General features: G+C 30.9%; 2 protein-coding genes and 1 long non-coding RNA gene across 3 annotated transcripts; 1 reads left to right on the top strand and 2 right to left on the bottom strand.

Annotated features, from left to right (window-relative positions):
• Positions 1 to 1,586: 1,586 nt before the first annotated feature.
• On the top strand, positions 1,587 to 2,925 carry LOC7470551 (pyridoxal 5'-phosphate synthase-like subunit PDX1.2). Its single transcript, XM_002299665.4, has one exon. It carries the CDS (start codon positions 1,823 to 1,825, stop codon positions 2,738 to 2,740), a length of 918 nt encoding a protein of 305 aa, XP_002299701.3. The 5' UTR covers positions 1,587 to 1,822; the 3' UTR covers positions 2,741 to 2,925.
• Positions 2,926 to 4,058: 1,133 nt separating this feature from the next.
• On the bottom strand, positions 4,059 to 6,652 carry LOC7470550 (mitochondrial arginine transporter BAC2). The gene is made up of 2 exons (XM_002298179.4): positions 5,693 to 6,652; positions 4,059 to 4,881 (listed from the first exon to the last, which is right to left on the bottom strand). The coding sequence occupies exons 1-2, from the start codon at positions 5,924 to 5,926 to the stop codon at positions 4,183 to 4,185; spliced, it is 933 nt and encodes a 310-aa protein (XP_002298215.1). The 5' UTR covers positions 5,927 to 6,652; the 3' UTR covers positions 4,059 to 4,182.
• Positions 6,653 to 10,347: 3,695 nt separating this feature from the next.
• LOC127904266 (uncharacterized) lies at positions 10,348 to 20,279 on the bottom strand. Its single transcript, XR_008057269.1, has 4 exons — positions 20,149 to 20,279; positions 19,964 to 20,019; positions 19,031 to 19,072; positions 10,348 to 10,357 (listed from the first exon to the last, which is right to left on the bottom strand). It is a non-coding gene; the product is annotated as an uncharacterized LOC127904266 (long non-coding RNA).
• Between the last annotated feature and the right edge of the window lie 239 nt (positions 20,280 to 20,518).

Raw genomic sequence — 20,518 nt, 5'->3', positions numbered from 1 at the left:
TGTGTAAGGATGTTTTTATTTGCTCATAACCTTTATTGCAAGTCTTCATGCTGTCATTAAAAAATGTGACTCAATCAAAGGTGAAAAATCTTGTAGAAAAACAAGATAGATTTGGTAATGATAGAGGCTTTTATTAGATAAATGAATAAATTAAGTATTTGGATGATTAGTAGACATTATTCCTAGTCGTAAGGGAAAAAATGATTAAAAGATCTATTAGATGAACATTTGCTCCTTCAAATGAAAGTGTGACACAATCCTTTCATTTGTGCACACACTCACATTTCATTTTGAATTCGCACAATGAAATGACCATTTTCCCTTTTAAAACAAAACCACATAACTTGGTTTGAGGAGTAATATGATTTTTTTCACGGGATCAATTTGTCATTACCAAATTGACCAGTGCATCTTAATTATCTCACATTTTCACTATATAGTAAAATTAGTAAATAACCTTTATAAGCAAAATTCATTTGACTTGCCTCTGAGGGCCTTTTTTAGAATTTCATTTTAATTTGAAAAATAAAATAACTAAATTATCCTTAAAAATAAATTGTATACCCATTATCTTTTTGAACTTTTGAATAAAAGCAATAATATTTTTTCATGTCTTCAATATCTGTAATGAAAATCTACAAGATAAGATCTCCATGTTTTCATTAAATTCTCCATGTTTTTAAATGTATCTCTATATCTCCAAAATAATTCTCCAATATCTCTAAATAAAAAAATATTCATGGCGAGATGTCCATTAAAATCTCTATGTCTCCATACAACATCTCTTTATACAATGCTTTAATATTACTTACATGCTCACAAAGTTCCATCAAATACCCAATAATTTTAGAAACCACAAAAAAACCATTCAACAATTTCAAAAACCACAAACAACCATACAATAAGTCATTCATGTTCATATGCTAACACACAACATATAAATACACACTTCCTACCATCTCATTATATTTTCCTTTCCTCTATATTATTTTATTCTCCTATATTTATTAACTTAAGTATCAGAGTGTCTCATTTTCTTATAGAAACTTGTTTTCCAAGAACCACTCACCTCAAAAATAAAAATCTATATTCAAGAATAGTCACCGATCAAGGACACAACCATGAAAAACTCAATTCTTGTATGAAGTTTTTCATGGCTATATCAGTAATATTGACACATCCTTCTACATAACTTAAAATTATAATAGTTAGGTAAATAAAATCTTTTCGTTTTTGAATTAAAAAAATATGAAAATTTAAAATGCCTTTATAATATTAATACATTCTTTTATTATGTTCAAAATTAACTTGAAATTTTACCTATGACATAACACCAGTAATAATAGTAGTAATAATAGTAGTAATAATAATAATAGATGCAAACATGATAATTTACAGGGGTATTTGAGATGGTGGTAAAACTTGTTTTTAAAATATTTTTTATTTGAAAATATATTTAAATAATATTTTTTTATCTTTAAATTTTATTTTTAATATAAACACATAAAAATTATGTGAAAATATAAAAAAAATAATTAAAAAAAATTATAAAAATTATAAAAATGCAGGTAAACGGCAGCACCAAACACCCCTTAAATTCAATGAAATCGGAAAAAACAAAGAAGAGAGAGAGAATGGAATCGAACTTTCCACACTTTCAATTTTCCACCGACTAATCCGACCAGGAAACCCAATTGAAGCTTCTAGAGCATTTCCTCTTCCTATATTAAGACCATCATAACTATCTTTGAACTAATCCAACATTTGTTTCCTCAATTGCTTGTAATTTTCTTCTCTCAGGCTATTTCTCAAACAATTAGCGATGGCTGACGATGGAGCTGTGACTCTCTACAATAACAGCGCCCTTACAGATGCCAAGAAGAACCCTTTTTCCATCAAGGCTGGTTTAGCTCAAATGCTTCGTGGCGGGGCCATTCTCGAGGTCTCCAGCGTACAGCAAGCAAAGATTGCAGAAGAAGCTGGTGCTTGTTCTATCATGGTTTCAGAGCCAGGGCTACGCCAAGGAATTCGGCGAATGCCTGACCCATCTCTTATCAAGGAGATAAAACGGGCGGTTTCGATTCCTCTAATGGCTCGTGCTCGTGTTGGCCATTTTGTTGAGGCACAGATACTGGAAGCTATTGGAGTTGATTATATTGATGAGAGTGAGTTGCTTGCCCTAGCAGATGAGGATAATTTTATTAACAAGCATAACTTTAGGTGCCCATTTATTTGTGGGTGTCGAAATCTGGGTGAAGCGTTAAGGAGAGTGAGAGAAGGCGCGGCGATGATAAGGACACAAGGGGAGATATTAGGCCAAGGTAATGTTGCTGAGACAGTGAAGAATGTGAGAAATGTTATGAAGGAGGTGAGGGTTTTGAACAATATGGATGAGGACGAGGTTTTTGCGTTTGCGAAAAAGATTGCTGCGCCTTATGATCTTGTAGCGCAGATTAAGCAGATGGGAAGGTTGCCTGTTGTGCAGTTTGCTGCAGGAGGTATTGTGACGCCTGCTGATGCGGCACTAATGATGCAATTGGGATGTGATGGGATTTTTGTGGGAAGCGAGGTTTTTGACTCTGCTGATCCGTACAAGAGAGTGAGGGGCATAGTGGAGGCCGTTAGGCATTATAATGATCCTCATGTTTTGGTTGAGAGCAGCTGTGGATTGGAGGATTCAATGGCAGAACTTAATCTTAGCGAGGACAGGATTGAACAGTTTGGTCGTGGTGGAGAGTAGCGGATCCACTTGCTAGTGATGTATCTTGCTTGTATGCTTTGAGGTCTTTTTTTCAAGGTTATCGCTGAGGCATAGTTAATGTTTCTTGTTGTTCTATTTGTTTTGTCATGAAATCAGTATGTTGGATGTTGCATCTCTGTGTGTGAAAATACAAATTTGAATTAGAATAAACTGGTTCATCAGCATACTTATCCTTTTTTTGTGCAATCCTGCTCTAAGCCTTGCATTCCTGAAAAACTTGAGCATTCATATGATAATTACAGTAGAGAATCAAATCCACATAGCTACTCATTAACAAGCAATCAAACTGTGAGGCTACTTTACTGTAAGATACAACTGATTGAATCCACCTTCACCTTCCTCTGAAGCTTTTGAAATTCATCAAGTAGATACTCTTCTATCTCCATTCTGTTCCCAAGGTTTAGATGTTCTCGATGCCTAAAGAACAACAAATTAAAGCATTGCCCGCGCATTATTATATCTTCTTCAATTTCCTACATCACCTTTCATTCAAGTACAGGCATTCGGCAATAGCTAATGGAGCCATATTGGTTTGTAACCACTGCTGCATTATGATTAACAAAGAGGATCGATTCTTATTCAAGTTAGTATTTGCCCAAATGCTACATGGAAGAGTCATAGCGGATGGAGAACATACAGATATTGCAGAGGAAGCTGATTCGTGTTGTGTTGTTATTCATCATGGTAAATCTTGCATGCCTGATCCTTCTTCACTATGAAAAGCAAGTGAATGATTACAGTTCTCGTAATGTCATTAGTTTGATATTTGCATGTACTTGATAAATCTTGAAGCTAAGATAGCGGGAGTGGTTCTTGTAACTAACATTGATGAGAATGAAAAACTTGTTAAGATCGAGTGCACCCTATTGTATCCAGGAGCATTTATGTAGTGGTGCTGGTCAGTTTGGTTAACATTGTTGAGACAGTGAGGAATATCACAAGGTCAACAATGAAGAAACTTGAACTAAATTCAAATTGAAAAAGAGAAGATACTACCAACACCAATGAAGATGGGGCTTTCAGATTTTCACAGAAAGTGAGGCATTCTGTGATCTTGCAGACAATTTTTTCCGGGAAGCTCATGCATGTAGCTGATAAGGCAACTCGTTTTGATCAATGTTTATTGAATTGAGAACTTTTGTAGTCCATGAGCACGGTTGTAGTTCAGGCTATCCAGGATTCCAGGTGTATGTCGGTGGAAATTAGCTGAGCTGGATGATACTGTAAGTGAGGATGATAGACTCTAATGGCTGGTTATTTTAGATACTTCTGTACAGATACAGAGAAATCAAGCAGATGAAAACAAATTTGTCCTGATGCATCATACGTAATTCTTTGACTGGTTTGTTCTTTTATAAAATTACCATTGAATAATTTCAACAGATACAAGTCAATTACTGTTGACAAAAGATAAATTTTTCCTAGATAGTGTTCTCTGTTTGAATGCTTCCATTGTTGAATAGACACCGCAATGCAATCTCATAAGCAGCAAATACTGCTCCATTGACTACAAAAGCTCTTGCTACGGCAGTCCCCAAACCTCTCCAAAGCACGCAGTAACCTTCTTCTTTAACACTCCTGCGAAAGCAATCCAGAATGCCTTTATACTTAAGTGGGGATGATGATGATGGTGTTTGAGCTTGTAATCTGGTTTTCACAACATCTAATGGATAGCAGCAGAGCCAGCTTGCAACTCCTGCTAGCCCTCCTGCTGTCAGCATGGTTCTTAAGCTTTCGTGACCATTCTTTCTGCAGCCAGGGTGAAACTGCTCTCTCATGTACTCATATGTCCAAAAGTATACACCATGAGCAGGTGCATCTCTGAGGACAGTGATCACAAAACCCCGGTAAATTCCTTTTATACCTTCTGTTTTCAGTATGCTCTTGGCAACACTTACTGGACCTTTATAACTAGCAGCCCCATGGAGATTTGCATGACTTACGTTCTGCAATTGGAGGCGAATTTTTACCAGTTCTACAGGAGAAAGCATAATGCTCTGTATGGCCCCAGTACCAACTCCTCCTAGAACAACACCTTTGTAAGAAGGAGGATCACTAGCTGAAACGGACGAGTCAAATGCTCTCGAGAGGATAGCATAGGTCTGGAAAACCATGGCATTCTGCAAACCGCGAACAACATTGTCAGTGTGCCAGAACGAGCATAAGCAATGCAAAGACAATGATCATCTATTTAACTAGTTGGTCGGGTCTGAGTTCTTATAACAATTTTTCTTTAGCACCGGAAGTGAAAAGTCACAAAGCTTGCTTTGCAAGTTGGAAAACAAAATCAGGAAATAAGACCCATGATTCATACGAGAGCAAGTATGGAGGAGGTATGATAAGCTACCACCAACATTATCACGTAAGCAGGGCTTGTTATTGGCAGCCAAATTCCTGAGAATGACATTTCTGTTCTCATCTTAAAGTACTGAGAGCATATTCGTTCGTTCACAGGAGTTGCTTTCCAAATCATATAGTTTGTTTTTTAAAGCATTTTTTAAAGAAAAATACATTAAAACAATATTTTTTTAAAATCTCACCAAGTTTTTACATTAAACTACCAAAAAATAGAAAAATATTACCAAAAACAAAACAATCCAAGACTATGCTGGTCATCATAAGAGAACTAAAATCTCACCAAGTTTTTTCACCTAACATCAACTTCAATATCCAAATAAAATAAAATAAAAGGCGGAGTCAAAATCTAAACCAAACTCTCTTATCCTTAGGACAAACACGATTGAAAACATGACATAATCATGATAAGGTGCTAATCCTCCATGCGATCCAATTCCAAGGTATCCCAACAATAAAATATTCAGAAGATTATAACAAAACTGTATTCAAATTATAATTATGCAAACATAAAATAAACGTGGAAAGATAAGACTATAGCCTATACTGTATGCACAGAAAAAGGTTGTGCCCTACCTGGAAGGTGACGGATGCGAGGGGTGCACCCATGCCTCTGTAGAGAGCAGCAGGCCCTTCTCCGGCCATAACTCGGCGAAGAATACTGAAGGCGGAGCCAGAATTAGGTTGCTGTAGCCGAATACGTAGAGTATCAAGTGGATAACCAGAAATTATACCAGCAATTCCACCAAATCCACCAGCCACAAACTCCCTACCCCAGCTGCTAGCAAGAAACTCTGGCCAAAAATCCATTACGATCTCACTCTCATCCCCCAAACAACTCAATATCTTCAGTTATTAACACAGACCCAATTCTTGTTTTTCTTTATCATACACAAACACGCACACACTCACAAAACTTGTAGAAATGGATGAACACGAAACTGTAATTGTATTCTCTCTCCCTAGATTTTCTAAGGTGGATATTAAATACATGTGACGGTGTAAGGAAAAGTACCCCAGGTTATTCTTGTTTCTTTCTGAAAGAACCACTCACTCACAGATTTACTTTCTCTCCCTCTGTCTACCGAAACCTTGAAAAACAAAATACCAAACAAGAAGATTTTCTCTCAAAGCAATAGAATTCACAGCCTTTTATATCGTGATATCATCACCTGGCCTGCACTCGTCGACTTAACTCATTTGCCTACTATTTTGGAAGTGGGGAGGAGAAATATAGAGAGGAAAGGAGAAATGAAGGGACAAAGGAGCAGCCCAAGAACCAGAAATGGAGGAGATGCCAAAAATCTTGGTTACTCTCTGCCTGTTGCTTTCTTATTCTTTTACACGAGACAAATGCCACCGGTTGCTATTTTGTTGGGTTACGAGTGTAGCTTGAAGGAGGAAACGACCAACGTAAGCACCACTTTCCACACCACCATTAGTATCATGACACGTGGAACAAACACATGACGTAACATTTCAGTGCTCCGAGCCTTGTGTTTATGATCCATCTTTTGTCTGATTGATATTGATTTGCCCCCAATTGAAGTGGTTATCGGTGGTGATGGTGGGGGTGACTCCAGCAAATAAAGCTCATCCCTAGTTTGTGAAATATTAAATGACTGTTGAGGAATCATCAATTTATGGATTTATCTGTTTACTTTTGTATTTTAAGAGTTTTTTTTTAAAAAAATATTTTTTTGTTTTAAATTAATTTTTTTTAGTGTTTTCTAATCGTTTTTATATGTTGATGTCAAAAATAAATTTTAAAAATATAAAATATATTATTTAAATGTATTTATAAGTAAAATATACTTTAAAAAACAATCGCTACCACATAATAGCAGACGTGTTTTATAAATATATTTAAAAGTTAATATCACAATCTATTTTATATGTTATTTTTAAAAGTTATAATTTTTAAAATTAAAAATTATAGCCATAACTTTTCTAAACAGATATTAATTCTCATATATTCTATATACTCTACAACGTTTTTGATAAAGTACATAAGCTGGCATTACTTTTTTATTCAATAGATATTTCAAAATATGATTTATTTATAATTTGAATAGATATTTATGATATCTAATTACAATTTAAATTGTTATTACAGACTTCTTCTCAACTTTCGGTTTTCAAATCATAAAATAAGTATTGAAGAGAATTTATTAATTTTTAAAATTATATTGGCTTGAGAAGTATGTTTTTAAAATCATTTAAGAATTAATAAGACATAAAAAATAATTTAAGAATTAAATACCTTGGCTGGTTAATAAAAAGAAAATTACTGATTTTACGATGAAATTGATCAACTTTTTATTAAGAATATGTTTGGTGTTGCGGTAGTGATTATTTTTCAAAGTGTTTTTAGTTTATAAATGTATTATAATAATTTTTTTTTTATTTTTGACATCAGCATATCAAAATAATCTAAAAACACTAAAAAATAATTTAAAATAAAATAGTTTTTTTTTTTTTAAAAATAATATTTTTATTGAAAAACAAAGAGGTGTGTGAGACATTAAAAAGCATTTTAATAAGTTTTTTTTGGGGGGAAAACCACGAATTGTGGTGAGATACATTCAAGTAGGAGCACTTCCAATGTTCGTGATAGGTGGGAAAGTCCAAAATTGTGAATAATTTGTGTTAAAATATGAGAGCAATCTCATCAGTAAAAGTTTTAGTATATAACTAGTAAATGTAATCACGCTACACTAAGGGTAAAATTCAAGTTAATCTTTAACACAAAATCAGAAAGAAAGACTTTAACATTATGGATATGTTTTTAGTAATTATAAAATTTGTTAATTGGAGAATAGAAAAATTATTTATGCATTTAATTAATATGATTAATTAAAAAGTATATTAACTTATAAATAAGAAAAATATGGATGTTAATTAACAATTAAAACTGGAAGTTGATCTCCCTACCAAAAAATAAAAGACAAAAATAAATGCATCGATTAATTTTTTATTTTTTTTTAATCTTGGAGACTCAACTATTACTAAATATACAAATAATTCCCATTCTTATAAATGCATTACGCAAATACAATTAGTCTATTTGAAATTTAATAAAAACGTTAACTAATTACTATGCAAATAATAGTTAAGTTAAATAATTTAAAAAATATGAGAAGATATTGATTAAGAATTTAAAAAATCAAAATTAAAAAAGTGAGGCATTGTTTGGCTTGGAAATCCAAGCCCACACACTTAGTTTATGAGAAGAAAAGCTTAAGCTCGTGTACCTTATTTTCTTTTTATTCTTCTTTTTTTTTTGAAAAAATGGACGGATAAAAAAAATTCTTTTTATTTTTTTAATAGATTGGACAACAAGTTGTTCGCTTGGACAAACAACATGTTATCCACTATTATAATTTCACTGATATAAAAAGCAGGGTATGAATTTTTAGACCTTAAGAACCTAATTTTTAAATTGTTTTAACTTAAAAATATTATTTAAACCTCAATAAACTCATTTTAAACCCTAAAACACCATTTTACCACTCTAAAAAACAAAAATCAAAACAAAAACTTTTTACGGGTTTCAAACTACCTTTTCAATATGGTTAAATGACAACATCACTATTTTAAACTTCTCTCACAAAAACGAACCTATCAACATCAAAGCTTGCCCTTTTATGATTGAGATATTTCCGACCGAACTCCTTCTCTCTCATCCCCCTTTTACAATGATTTTTATTTTCTTTCAACATTCAGGGACTAAAATATAATAAAAAAAGTTTTGGGTCAAAATGTAAAAAACTTAAAATAATAGGGACCAAATTTGTAAAATTAAAACTTGAAACTTGAGAGACTATACTGGAGTTTTTGTAAAATTAAAACTTGAAACTTGAGAGACTATAGTGAAGTTTTCCATGCTATTCAACAATTAATATGGGAAAATTCCTCTTTTTTGTGTTAATTTAAATCATTGTTCTTTTAATTTGTTATATTTAGCATAATCCAAAATTCTATTTTATAACGGTGGTATTTAATGTAACGCTAGAATAATCTTTAGAACATCGTATATGTGAGAGCATGCGAATCATAACAAATCCCAACATATATAATCATGTGAACAAAACTTGTAAGGATGATAAACAAAGAAATAAAGTTTAATGATCAAAGTGCAAACAATAAAAAATTGATTATGAATAGTTGTATGAACAATCTAATATTCCTTTATGAATAATAAACAATATTGTTTAAGAACCCATATTCTTTTAATTTATAGTGTTAAGGTTAAAAAAGAAATCTACTTGTACTTTTGAGATTATTGATTAGAGATAATCTTTTGAGGTTATTATAAAAAATAAATTAAAAGAACTCATTTTTTTTACTATGCCTACACTCACATTTTATTTTGAATTCGCACAGTGAAATGACCATTTTCTCTTCTAAAACAAAACCAAATAACTTGGTTTGAGAAGTAATACGATCTTTTTACAGGATCAATTTGCCATTACCAAATTAACCGGGCATCTTAATTATCTCATATTTTCATTACATAGTAAAATTACTAAATAGCTTTTATAAGCAAAATTCATTTAACTTGCATAGGTTTTTTTTAATCATTTTTTACACTATTTGTTTTTATTTCATTGTTCAACATTGAGTTTATTGAAGATAAAACTTCTTTATTTATTTTATATTTTATTTCTATGAGGATAGCTTAGTCTTATGACCCGGGTCATAATAACTATACTAATGATATTTTTTTATATGGTCATCACAATTTGTGCAAAGAAACTCCAAGCCACTAAAATTTTCCAAGTGAATGAAACTCCCCAATCATTATAACTAACACAATCATTGTCTAAGATCTCACGTTCAAAATTATTTTTTATTGGGTACGTAAATTTTTGTTTTATTCATGTATTTTTTAATGAAAATGTCTTTTCGAGAAATTTTTTTTATTAAAAATTTATATAGTTTATTTATGGAAAATAAAGAATGATTAATTTGAGAAAATTATATAAAAATTAGCAATAAAAAATAGCAAAATAGATATTTATTCTTAATGAATATTCTTTATCAGATTTTGAAGAAAAATCTACATATTAGAATTCTATATAATTATTCATATAATAATTGCTAATATTACCATAAAAGATATAATCTTATTTAAAATTATAGCATAACCGGATAATTTTAAAAAAAATTAATTAAAATAAAAAAATAAAAGTAAAGGGTTGAAAATCTTTTTTCAAAAAACAGGTCAGACTTAAGTGCCTGACCTAAAACTAAAAGCTAAAAGCCTTGATGAGTGAGTTTGGTTTCAAGGCCCGCATGCCTGGCTTTGAGGCTCGCATGCCTGGCTATAAGGCTCGCATGCTTGGTTAAGTTTTTTGTTTTTTATTTAAAAAATAGGTGGACAACACTTTGTTCACCAAATATTTTTTTCAATTTAACAGACAACACATCATTTGTCTAGGCAGATGACATGTTGTTCATTTTTTTTTCTATCACCTTAGGTGATCGAAAAGTTTAGATCCAAGTTTGGGTTAAAAAAACCCAAATTTCAATATGTTTTGTTAAAAAAAAACCCTTCAAAACATCATATAAATCTTAATAAACCTATTTTTTACCCTATAACTGTAACACTCGGTAATTTTTAATGCATTTTCATCTATTTATCATAATCTTATATATGTAAAATAGAGTAATTTCTTTTTCTAATTCTTTCTTATATAAAGTCACTCCCATTCACCACACATAATACAGAGTATACATCGTATATATATCAAACACAAGAGAGATTTCTTCTTATTAAAGTGAAGAACTTATCCAATTTTAATAACAATTTTGCAGAGTTTTCCTTGCACTGAGACTTTATCCAAAATTTTATCTCGCTTTAAATACTTGCAAAAACCAACCATAACCCAAATGCAACAACTTATATAATTCATTCTTACTAGCATCCTCAAGCATACCCCCAAAACCATAGTTATCAACTATTATCATCCACCACGTAACTACACAATTATAGATGATATTGTTTTATGATACAAATACAATTACACACGCATATAATGAAAATTATAAATAATTAACAACACAACATTTAACTTGTTTACAATCCCAAAAATATTAAAACTTGACATATACATTAGTTTAACTGCATATCATGAAATGGAGATTACAAAATTCTACCTAACACAAAACTATGAAGTTCAAACTACGATGTCAATACTATGGCGGTAGATAAAATGGACTTGAAATATATAATTGGGTAAATAGAAATTTAATACATGTAAGCACATTTTGCACTTACGTACTATACTATTACTTTAAATGAACACGCAATACAATAGTTTGTTTTTCTTATTAGAACACCTCTTTTTCAAGTGCAAAATCCATCATTATGATTAATTAAATTCCCTATATAAATCCACCATTACGAACCGCTCATTGCCTCACAATTAGCTCCTGCCAGGATAGCCTAGTAACTTTACACAACTAGTCTTTGCTAGAGTAGCAAATTTTAATTATTCAAAAAATCCCTCGCTCTTGCGAGTGGCTCAACCTCTTTCATTATATCCTCCGCTCATGCGACCAACTTAACTTTCTAAAAAAAACTTCATTCTTATGCGACCAATTTAATTTTTTTTTAATTCAATAGTCGCCACTTATGTGGTCAACATCATTCCTTTTAAAGATTAATAGCCCTTGTTTATACGACCAACTTAATTCTTTTCTAAAATCATTAGCCTTCGCTCATATGGTCAACTTAATTATTTTTACAAGTCAATTGCCTCTGCTCATATGACCAATTCAATTATTTTCACAAACTAATAGCCCCGCTTATACAGCCGACTTATTTATTTTCAGAAATGTTTCTCTATATTACTTTATAGGAATCATTTCACATGTAAACATAAATTTCACAATGACATTACTATAAATAAAAAGATGAGGTGACAAACACATACCTACACTCCAATAGTATGTGCTCCCATAATTGTTGGTCTAACCTTAGAAGCCCCTCCTAATTTTCAAGAGAACATTTCCAATTAGTGTCCAATTCTCTTTAACCCATTTTTTTCATACTTATTCAACATATGATTATTCCTTTTATATTATTTAAACACATCGTTTATTCTTTTCTTACCACTTGTTTGTATCTTAATTCAATCTCAGATTTTCCCACATTACCAACTTGTATTTACATGCTATTTCATATTTTTCTTATTACCATTTTGCACCTAACATATATTACTTATTTTTCATATTACCAACCCACAACTCAAAATAGATAACCATTTAATTACAACCTCACAATTAATTTCTAAGCATACATCATAATTAAAAACACTAACATTACATAGTTTCTCTACTTTTCTTTATATATATTACAAGCATAACCCAATATCTAAACATTTATTTCATATGAATCTCAATCATCCTTAAGGGAACTTTATATATATTTTTTTGGTATGTTTGTAGGGAAAAATCACCTATGTTGAACTCCTATCTCTAAGACGAACCTAGTGATACTAAGATCGGTTTTTTTATGGCCGGAATATGGCTGACCAAATCCTCTGTCCTCCCTATTTTTTAATGACTTTCTCTCTCCTGTCCAACATCCAAGAACTAAAACAAAAAAAAATGAAGTTTAGAACTAGAATGTAAAATTATAAAATAATAAGAACCAAATATACAAAAATTAAAACTTCAGGGACCAAACTAAAGTTTTTCACGCCTTTTTTAACAATGAAAATGAAAAATGATTTTATTTATTTATTGTGGTCCTTGTTATTTCAAATCTTTTTCAACTTTTCAACTATAAACTAAAATTCTATTTCATAAAATTGATATTTAATTTAAAATCAAAATATTCATAGACTTCGGATGCTTGATAATATACAAAGAAAAGTAAATCTCAATGCATAAAACGATGTTAATATCAATTACGGGAATGAAATTACAAAAAATTAAAGTTAGATAATAAAAAAAATTATAAAGATGACATTATAAAAGGAACAATACCGTCCATAACAATCTGTGAAGAAGAGAACACTACATTTTACTAAAAAAAACGTTCTATTTTAATTATTAACTAGATGGCATGCTCGCGCGCTGCCCCGAGCTTATGGAGCAAATGTGCTTGATGATGTTATACTCGCGAACCAGCACTATATAAGTAATAGAAACTGAAGGTGTGATGGAGCCAGTATTCCATAAGGGAAAAAAATTGTGTTGGTGATAAAAAAAACTTAGAAACTGAATAGAATGAGTTGTAGCAATCCATAGTTTTTTGTGAGAAAAGCTACAATGCTTTCCCCACATAATTTAACTTTTTGCAACATGATTTAGCTTTTTTGTTAATAAAAAAAAAAATTACAAAGCTAAATTCTCAACCAGCTCAATATTAAAAAAATAAAATAGACAAAGATAATTTTGGAAAAAAATTCATTAAAAAAAAAAAAAACTCAGGTGGGGAAACACGGTAGCAATCCACAGTGTTTTATGAGGAAAGCTATAGTGCTTTCTCCACATGATTTAGCCTTACTTGTAATTGTAATATTAAAAAGAAATTGATAAAGACAATTTTTTAAAAAATATATATAAAAAAAATATCATGTGGGGAAACACTGCAGCAATTCATAGTGTTTTGTGAGGAAAGCTACAATGCTTTCTCTAATAAAATTGACAAAGACAATTTTGGAAAAAATCATAACAAAAAACAAAACAAAAAAACCATGTGGAGAAACACTGTAGTAATCCACAATGTTTTAAAGAAAAAAAATTACAAAGCTAAATTTTCAGTCAGCTCAATATTAAAAAAATAAAATCGACAAAGATAATTTTGAAAAAGATTATAACAAAAAAAAACCAATGTGGATAAAACACTCTAGCAATTCACGATGTTTTTTTAAAAAATTACAAAGTTAAATTCTCAATCAATTTAATATTAAAAAAATAAAATCGGCAAAGATAATTTAATATTTTTTATAAAAAATCAAAAAAAAATTATGCAAGAAAACACTATAATAATCCATAATATTTTATAAAAAAAAAGTAAGTGATTTTCCAGATATGATATCGCTATATTGTAATTGAAGATATAGGTGGTGAGAAGTGAGAATACATACTTGCTACTTTCTAATAGCAATAATTCACGACATCGACATGGGCATCTTGTATGGGAAGTACAGGCGGATATGCAATAGCCAAAGCTCCGAGTTCATGTCTTGGATAAGACAGAAAAAGAAGGATCTCCCCTTGGTCTTGGTGGGGTCAGCATGTAGATTTTCCACGGACAAAGTTTGCAGTTTGCAAGCAATTCAGGCGTTTGTGTTCTTTTGTTAGGCAGGGTGACATCAGCTCCAGCTCCGCTGCCTGAGGAGAGTCTAGGATTGCGTATTGCATGCCCACTTGTCTGATAAATCTTTTTATCAATTTTGTTCCTATGTATGCATAGCTTTTTATGTTTTTATTTTTTTATTTTTATCATAGATTTTTCTTATTTAATCCATTCTTCTTGACCATTATTTTTCGGGGTAGTGAATAGTTTCCCCTAAAAAATGAAGGTTTGTTTTTTTTTTTTTTTTCCTTACAGATTTTTTATGAAAAAAGTCCTTGATTTAGGTGTTTATTTTTCTAGCTCAAAATTTTATTTTTATTGCGGTTCAATCCCTAAGTCTTGGGAAACAAGAGAGAAAATCGCTGAAAAAAAACAAGAAAAAAAAAACTTTTGAATGGATACAATTCAACCATTATCAGGCCAATCTTGGAGTGAGTAGATTCAACTTTGAGAGGGTGTGTTTCATGGAGGTGGTTTCGTCCTTCCACCATGCTGGTAAAAATAAAATGAGATTTCCACAGTTTGTTTTGAATTTTTAGATTGATTTAAAGTTGTTTTGAGATTGCGAATAAGGTTATTAAAATTCATAAAATCTTTTTGGAGGTGTTTATATGAAAAAGAGGTTAAAGTTTGGGTTTTAGGTGCAAAATGCTCGCATCCGATTTTGACTGGAATTTATTGTAGAGAACAACATGTTAATGTGTTGTTTGCCTATGCTTTTTAAAAAACTAAACACTCATAGGCTTTTTTTTTTTAATATAGCAAGCGTGCTGGCCTAACATTTTAATTCTAGGAGTGTCTAGCTTTTTTTTTTTTAATAATCATGGGTGTTTGGATTAATTTACACGCACTTTGATTAATCCCCTGAGACCCTAAAGTTAACGACCAGGTAAGTCTCTAGTAGTCATGAGGTTTGTGGCACTTGAACTACTAACTCTGGATAACACACTCAAGACCTGACTAGTTAAGTTATACCTCTTAAAATTTATCTAATTTTATTGTTTTAAAACGCCAAGCATGGCCAAATGCCAGGCCCATACCCCTGCAGGCTGAGGCACAACTGGACTATAAGCCTTGCAATATTACACTTTATTCTTTAGGCTAAACACTATTGTTTTCTTTATTTCTTTAATTATTTTTAATTTTATGATGAAATTATTTTTAAATATAATTATTAAAATGATATTAGAAAAAGCATCCCATTATGCCATGTTATTCAAATAAGATTTGAATATTTTATAGTAATATTAATAATTATTTTATGAATAATTATATATGAATCTTATATGTAAAGTTTTTTTTTTAATAAACTTTGCTCATGAATATTTGATGAGAAGATATCTATTTTGTTATTCTTATTGCTAGTTTTTGATATAGTTTTCTTAAATTAGTGACACTGAAAATTATAGATACATGTGTTTTTATTAAGCTTGCTTTTCATATTATAGTTAGTTTTTATTTTCAAAACTATTTTTCTGATAAAATATATATATTTTCATTAAAAAAAAATAGAAAAGATAAACATCAACAAGGAAAAGGATCTTTGATTAAAGAAATATAATTCAAATTATGATACTGGTAAAAAAAGACATGTTTTATATATATATAAACCTGTATCTAATTGAAACTGATCTAAATTAAAAAAAGGATGGAAATAAATAACTTTATTGAATGTAAAATGTTGGATACAAATAAAAAATTTACTGAATTAAAAAGAAAATAATTTGTTGATAATTTCTCCTCTTCTTGCTCAATTTGGTATCAATAAATAACACTCAACCCAAGAATTTGAATTCGGGTTTTGAATTTTAAATGGATTTGTATAATTTGAGTTTTAAATTTTAAATGGATTTGTATAATTTGAGTTTTAAATTTTAAATGGATTTGTATAGTTTGCCCAGATTTAGTTGTTGTTGACCCTCTCTCCAAAAGGCTGCCGTTTTTATCACAAGAAACGGGAATCGGCTATAACCTATTCCCTTGCCAAGTGTCATCATCCTACTGCCACTACCAATGCACGTACGCTGTTCGATCAAAGCCAATTATCTCCAGTCAGTCTCCTCACTTTCCTAAAGCCTCTCTTCCTTGTCTCCTGTGACCCTCCATTTTCTTAGCCAAATCAGACGAGGGGAGTGGCTCGTTACAAAATTTTGACTAAAAATACATCTTTTTCTCTTAAATTTAAATAGCTTAATTTCCTATTAATTCTTATTTTATTTATTGTTAAATAAAAATAGATTTTAAAGATTGGTTTAGAATAGTTTGTTTTTTCGCTAGCTTTTATGTTTGTGGTGAAACAAACACAGTAAGGTGGGTGAAATAAACATAGCAAGGTGTTTGGTAACAAATCAAACTGTGTTTTATGCTGTGGGACCCATTAAAAAATTGAGTTTAAAATGCAGTTTTTGTACAGCAATTTTTACATGTTTTTTTAATTGAATTTCGTAAAACCCTATTTATTTTTGCGTTTCAAAAGCGTTTTTAAAAAAATTTAATTTTTTTTATTTTTTCTTTGCTTCAAATTAATTTTTTTTGATGTTTTCATATTATTTTAACGCGCTGACATCAAAATTAATTCTTAAAAAATAAAAAATATATTATTTTAATGTATTTCGAAGTAAAAAACACTTTAAAAAACAACCGCAACCACACTTTCAAACACAACTGACCAAACATTTTATACATGTTTTTTGCTATACATAAACTTCAACCACAATTTTTGCCAAATACGTATCTAAATCCAACTAACCACAGCTAATCACACTTTTTAAAACTTATTTTTTTCAAACCACAACTATAAAAACTATCTAGAAAACAAATACACTCTTAGGCTTTAGCCCCTGTTTGAAACAATGTTTCTTACAATAATTATTTTTTTTGTTTAAAATTAATTTTTTATATCTTTAAATTATTTTAATATATTAATGTTAAAATTTTTTACCATTCTCTCAGACACATGAATTATTAGTCAGCCAGCGGCTGAACATTCCTTTTATTGTTCTTTGAAGCTTTGCCTATGTGATTATTGCTTCGTCTTATTAAAATTAAACATTTACATCTGTCTTTCTCGAGAAAAGCCTTTTCCTTCTTGGCACTCAGACTTCTCTTTGTTTATCACACACTATTATTCACTTTTGTTAATATATTCTAAGAATCTTTTGATCTCAGTTTTACCTGTCTGTCACTCTCAATCTCCCCTACTTTGTCTTCTCTCCGGTTGCAGGAAGCTCGCCATCATTTTTATTTTTCAGTCTTTGAGCTTTCAACAAGCAGTTGCTTCCTCCTAAGCCAAGTGATTTCGTTTTTTTCAACTAAACTTGTTCTTATAATTATTTACCAGTTGAATCAGTTTAATTATCAATTTCACTCTAAAACATTTGGTGTAATCTTCATAGTTTTGAACCAATATCTACTTCTCTTTTTCTTCTTCTCCGATCGAAACCCTAAGCTTCCTAAATCTTCTGGTTACTTGCCTCCACCACCTCCTCCTCCTCTGCAATAAGAACATCTCCTTCGTTTTAATCCCTGATTCTTCAACTCCTCTTCAATTTAGTCCCGGAAGGTAATCCAACCAAACCCAACAAGAACATAAGGGCCCAACCGAGAAGAAAAGAAGAACAAAAAAATAATAAAAAAAGAGAAAATATGTTTTTTTCCCCATTCGTAAGGCTACTTAAAATTACAAAATTTTAAATTTTAAATTAACAAAAAATATAATTTTATAAACTTTTTCAGACTCAAAACTAAAAAATTCCAAGACTAGACAGAAGCCAAAATAATATGATTATTTCTCAAAACTATCAAAACTATTTTGGCTAATATCCAACTATTTTTTCTCAAATATCTAATTGTTTCACAAAACAACCTACTTATAAATATCTTAATTATAAAACACAACATTAAAAATAATATTGCATTTTAAAACTGCAATAAAATTATTAAAATATCATACTTATAAACCACACCACATGACATCCTATTTCACATCTTGTGTTACTTCACCATTTATTTTGTTTTTTGTGCTAATAACACAATTTATCCCAATCTTTTCCATCATCCTCAGCGAGGGCAATTTTCACATTAATGCAATTTAAAAGGGAAACACATCCTCAGGAAATCAATTACCCAGGAGACCATTATTACTAAGCGCAATCAACAAATTGCAAACGAGTTACATAGAACAAAGTTTCCAACAATGCCAGCAAATACATTGTTGGCACATGGATAGAGGACAGATGCACACAATTTATAAAGTTTTACGTAATTCTGGCTCAAGATGAAGACCAACACATCAAGCATAGGACATCAGCGACCATCACACTAAACACGAGATATCATCATAATATAGTTCAGAATACACTAAAGGAAACCATGTCTATCTGGGTTTGAATTCTTCATTTCTTCCCACTTTTCTTCAGCCCAGAACCTCCAAAGCTCCCTTTCTGCTGTGCCTTGGCTCTGAGCTCCTTAAGTGCCTGCTCATCACAAGAATAATCAAATTAGTCGCCTTTCACTATTGCAAAAGGTAATAAACAAGATAAAACATCCAGTTTCTTTTCTTTTCCTTTTTTTTTAAAGTAATATCCATTGTCTCTTACCTTTTCTTCATCCTTTTTCTTTTGAATGTTGGCCAGATCAGTCTGCAAATCAGTGAAGTAAATTTAAGGACAATAGCAATGGGAATGGTAGGAAATCAGAGTTACGAACGGGATTGCATCATAGGATGGCCAGAGTAAAAAAAAAAAATTAGCACTTTATACAAATAGAGTCCTCCATGTAGAGGTAATTCTTTCTCTAGAAAAAGCAAAATATGCATGGGATATTGCAACAATGGCTGCTTAAAATCATAACCAGCCAGTTGTTTAGAGTTTATAAAAGCAAAGAGTTACAAGTAAATAGCAAGCACCATAGTTCCAAAACAAGTCATCTACTCATAAAAAGGAATCTCAATCCCATAGAAATAATCAATTCATACAAGCATAAAGATGCCAAATGAAAAGCAATATAGCAACATAGTATGGTCTATTAAAAGAAATTAGAATTTTGTACTAAATAAATTTTGAAATGGAGAAAATAAATTCAGAGCACCAAATCCAACTCTCTTATTTGAAGCTTAAGCAGCATAAAGGACTTCAATTTGGGATACCGTACCTATCCTCAATTAAACCAATAGCATATTAGCAAAGCCCACCCAAGCTTCAACCACATATTGCCAATTAAGAGATCTTTCAATTTCATCAGATGCCTAAAAGCTTAAAACATACGAACTTCAATTCCAATTTGGATTTTCCTTAAAACCCAGATAAATTTCCATATCATAAACCCATAAACTATAAGAATCAAAGTTAATCAAATAAAATCGAGCATACTTTCCAGTCAAGAACGTAAAGCTAAGTACCAAACTCAAAGATTTAATAAAAATCAATTTATTTAAGTTCCAATCTTTCAATTCTTTGCACAACAAAGAAAAAAAAATTAAAAAAATGCACAGTTTCCAATCAAATTGATAAAGAAATTATTGAAAACAATACCTCGTCGTAATCCTTCTTCTCAGACTTTGGTGCCTTCAAAGGCTTAGCTTTTCCACCTGAAGACAAACAACCACATGATAATTTCAATTTTTCATTCGATCAAAATCCCAATCGAGCAAAGCATCCTCCCCGTGAGAAAACAACGAAAAAAAAAACCAAAAGATCTAATTATATGAGAAAAATACCTAGCTTGGAAGACATGATTGAAGCTTTGGGTTAGGGTTTGATTTTCTACGATTCGAAGGAGGAACGAAACTGGGAGGAACCTAACCCTAATTCAAAGCAATTATAAGGGGCTGCTTAGTGGGTTGGAGCCCTATATATACATGTGGACTGAAAGGTCTGACGTGCGTAGCACGTGATTATCTGGTGGCCGTAATTTTATTAATGTTAAAGTACTCATTTTCGAGTTCTCTAAATGAAATATTTCATTGCTGATAGAGATTTATTTTTTAGTGGGTTGACTCCACTGTATCAGTCAATATCTTGTGGGCTTCTAAATATCTGTTATATATACAGGAGTTTAGAAAAAAAAAATACTCATATTTAATATGA

The sequence above is a fragment of the Populus trichocarpa genome, chromosome 1, assembly GCF_000002775.5.
Source record: "Populus trichocarpa isolate Nisqually-1 chromosome 1, P.trichocarpa_v4.1, whole genome shotgun sequence".
Classification (NCBI taxonomy): domain Eukaryota; kingdom Viridiplantae; phylum Streptophyta; class Magnoliopsida; order Malpighiales; family Salicaceae; genus Populus; species Populus trichocarpa.
Note: the sequence above shows the minus strand (reverse complement) of the source record. Positions and strands in the feature narration are given on the sequence as shown.

Coding starts and splice junctions, on each gene's coding strand:
- LOC7470551 (XM_002299665.4), top strand. CDS start 1,823: ATGGCTGACGATGGAGCTGTGACTCTCTACAATAACAGCGCCCTTACA.
- LOC7470550 (XM_002298179.4), bottom strand. CDS start 5,926: ATGGATTTTTGGCCAGAGTTTCTTGCTAGCAGCTGGGGTAGGGAGTTT. Junction 4,882..5,692: donor TCGCATCCGTCACCTTCCAG/GTAGGGCACAAC, acceptor CGCGGTTTGCAG/AATGCCATGGTTTTCCAGAC.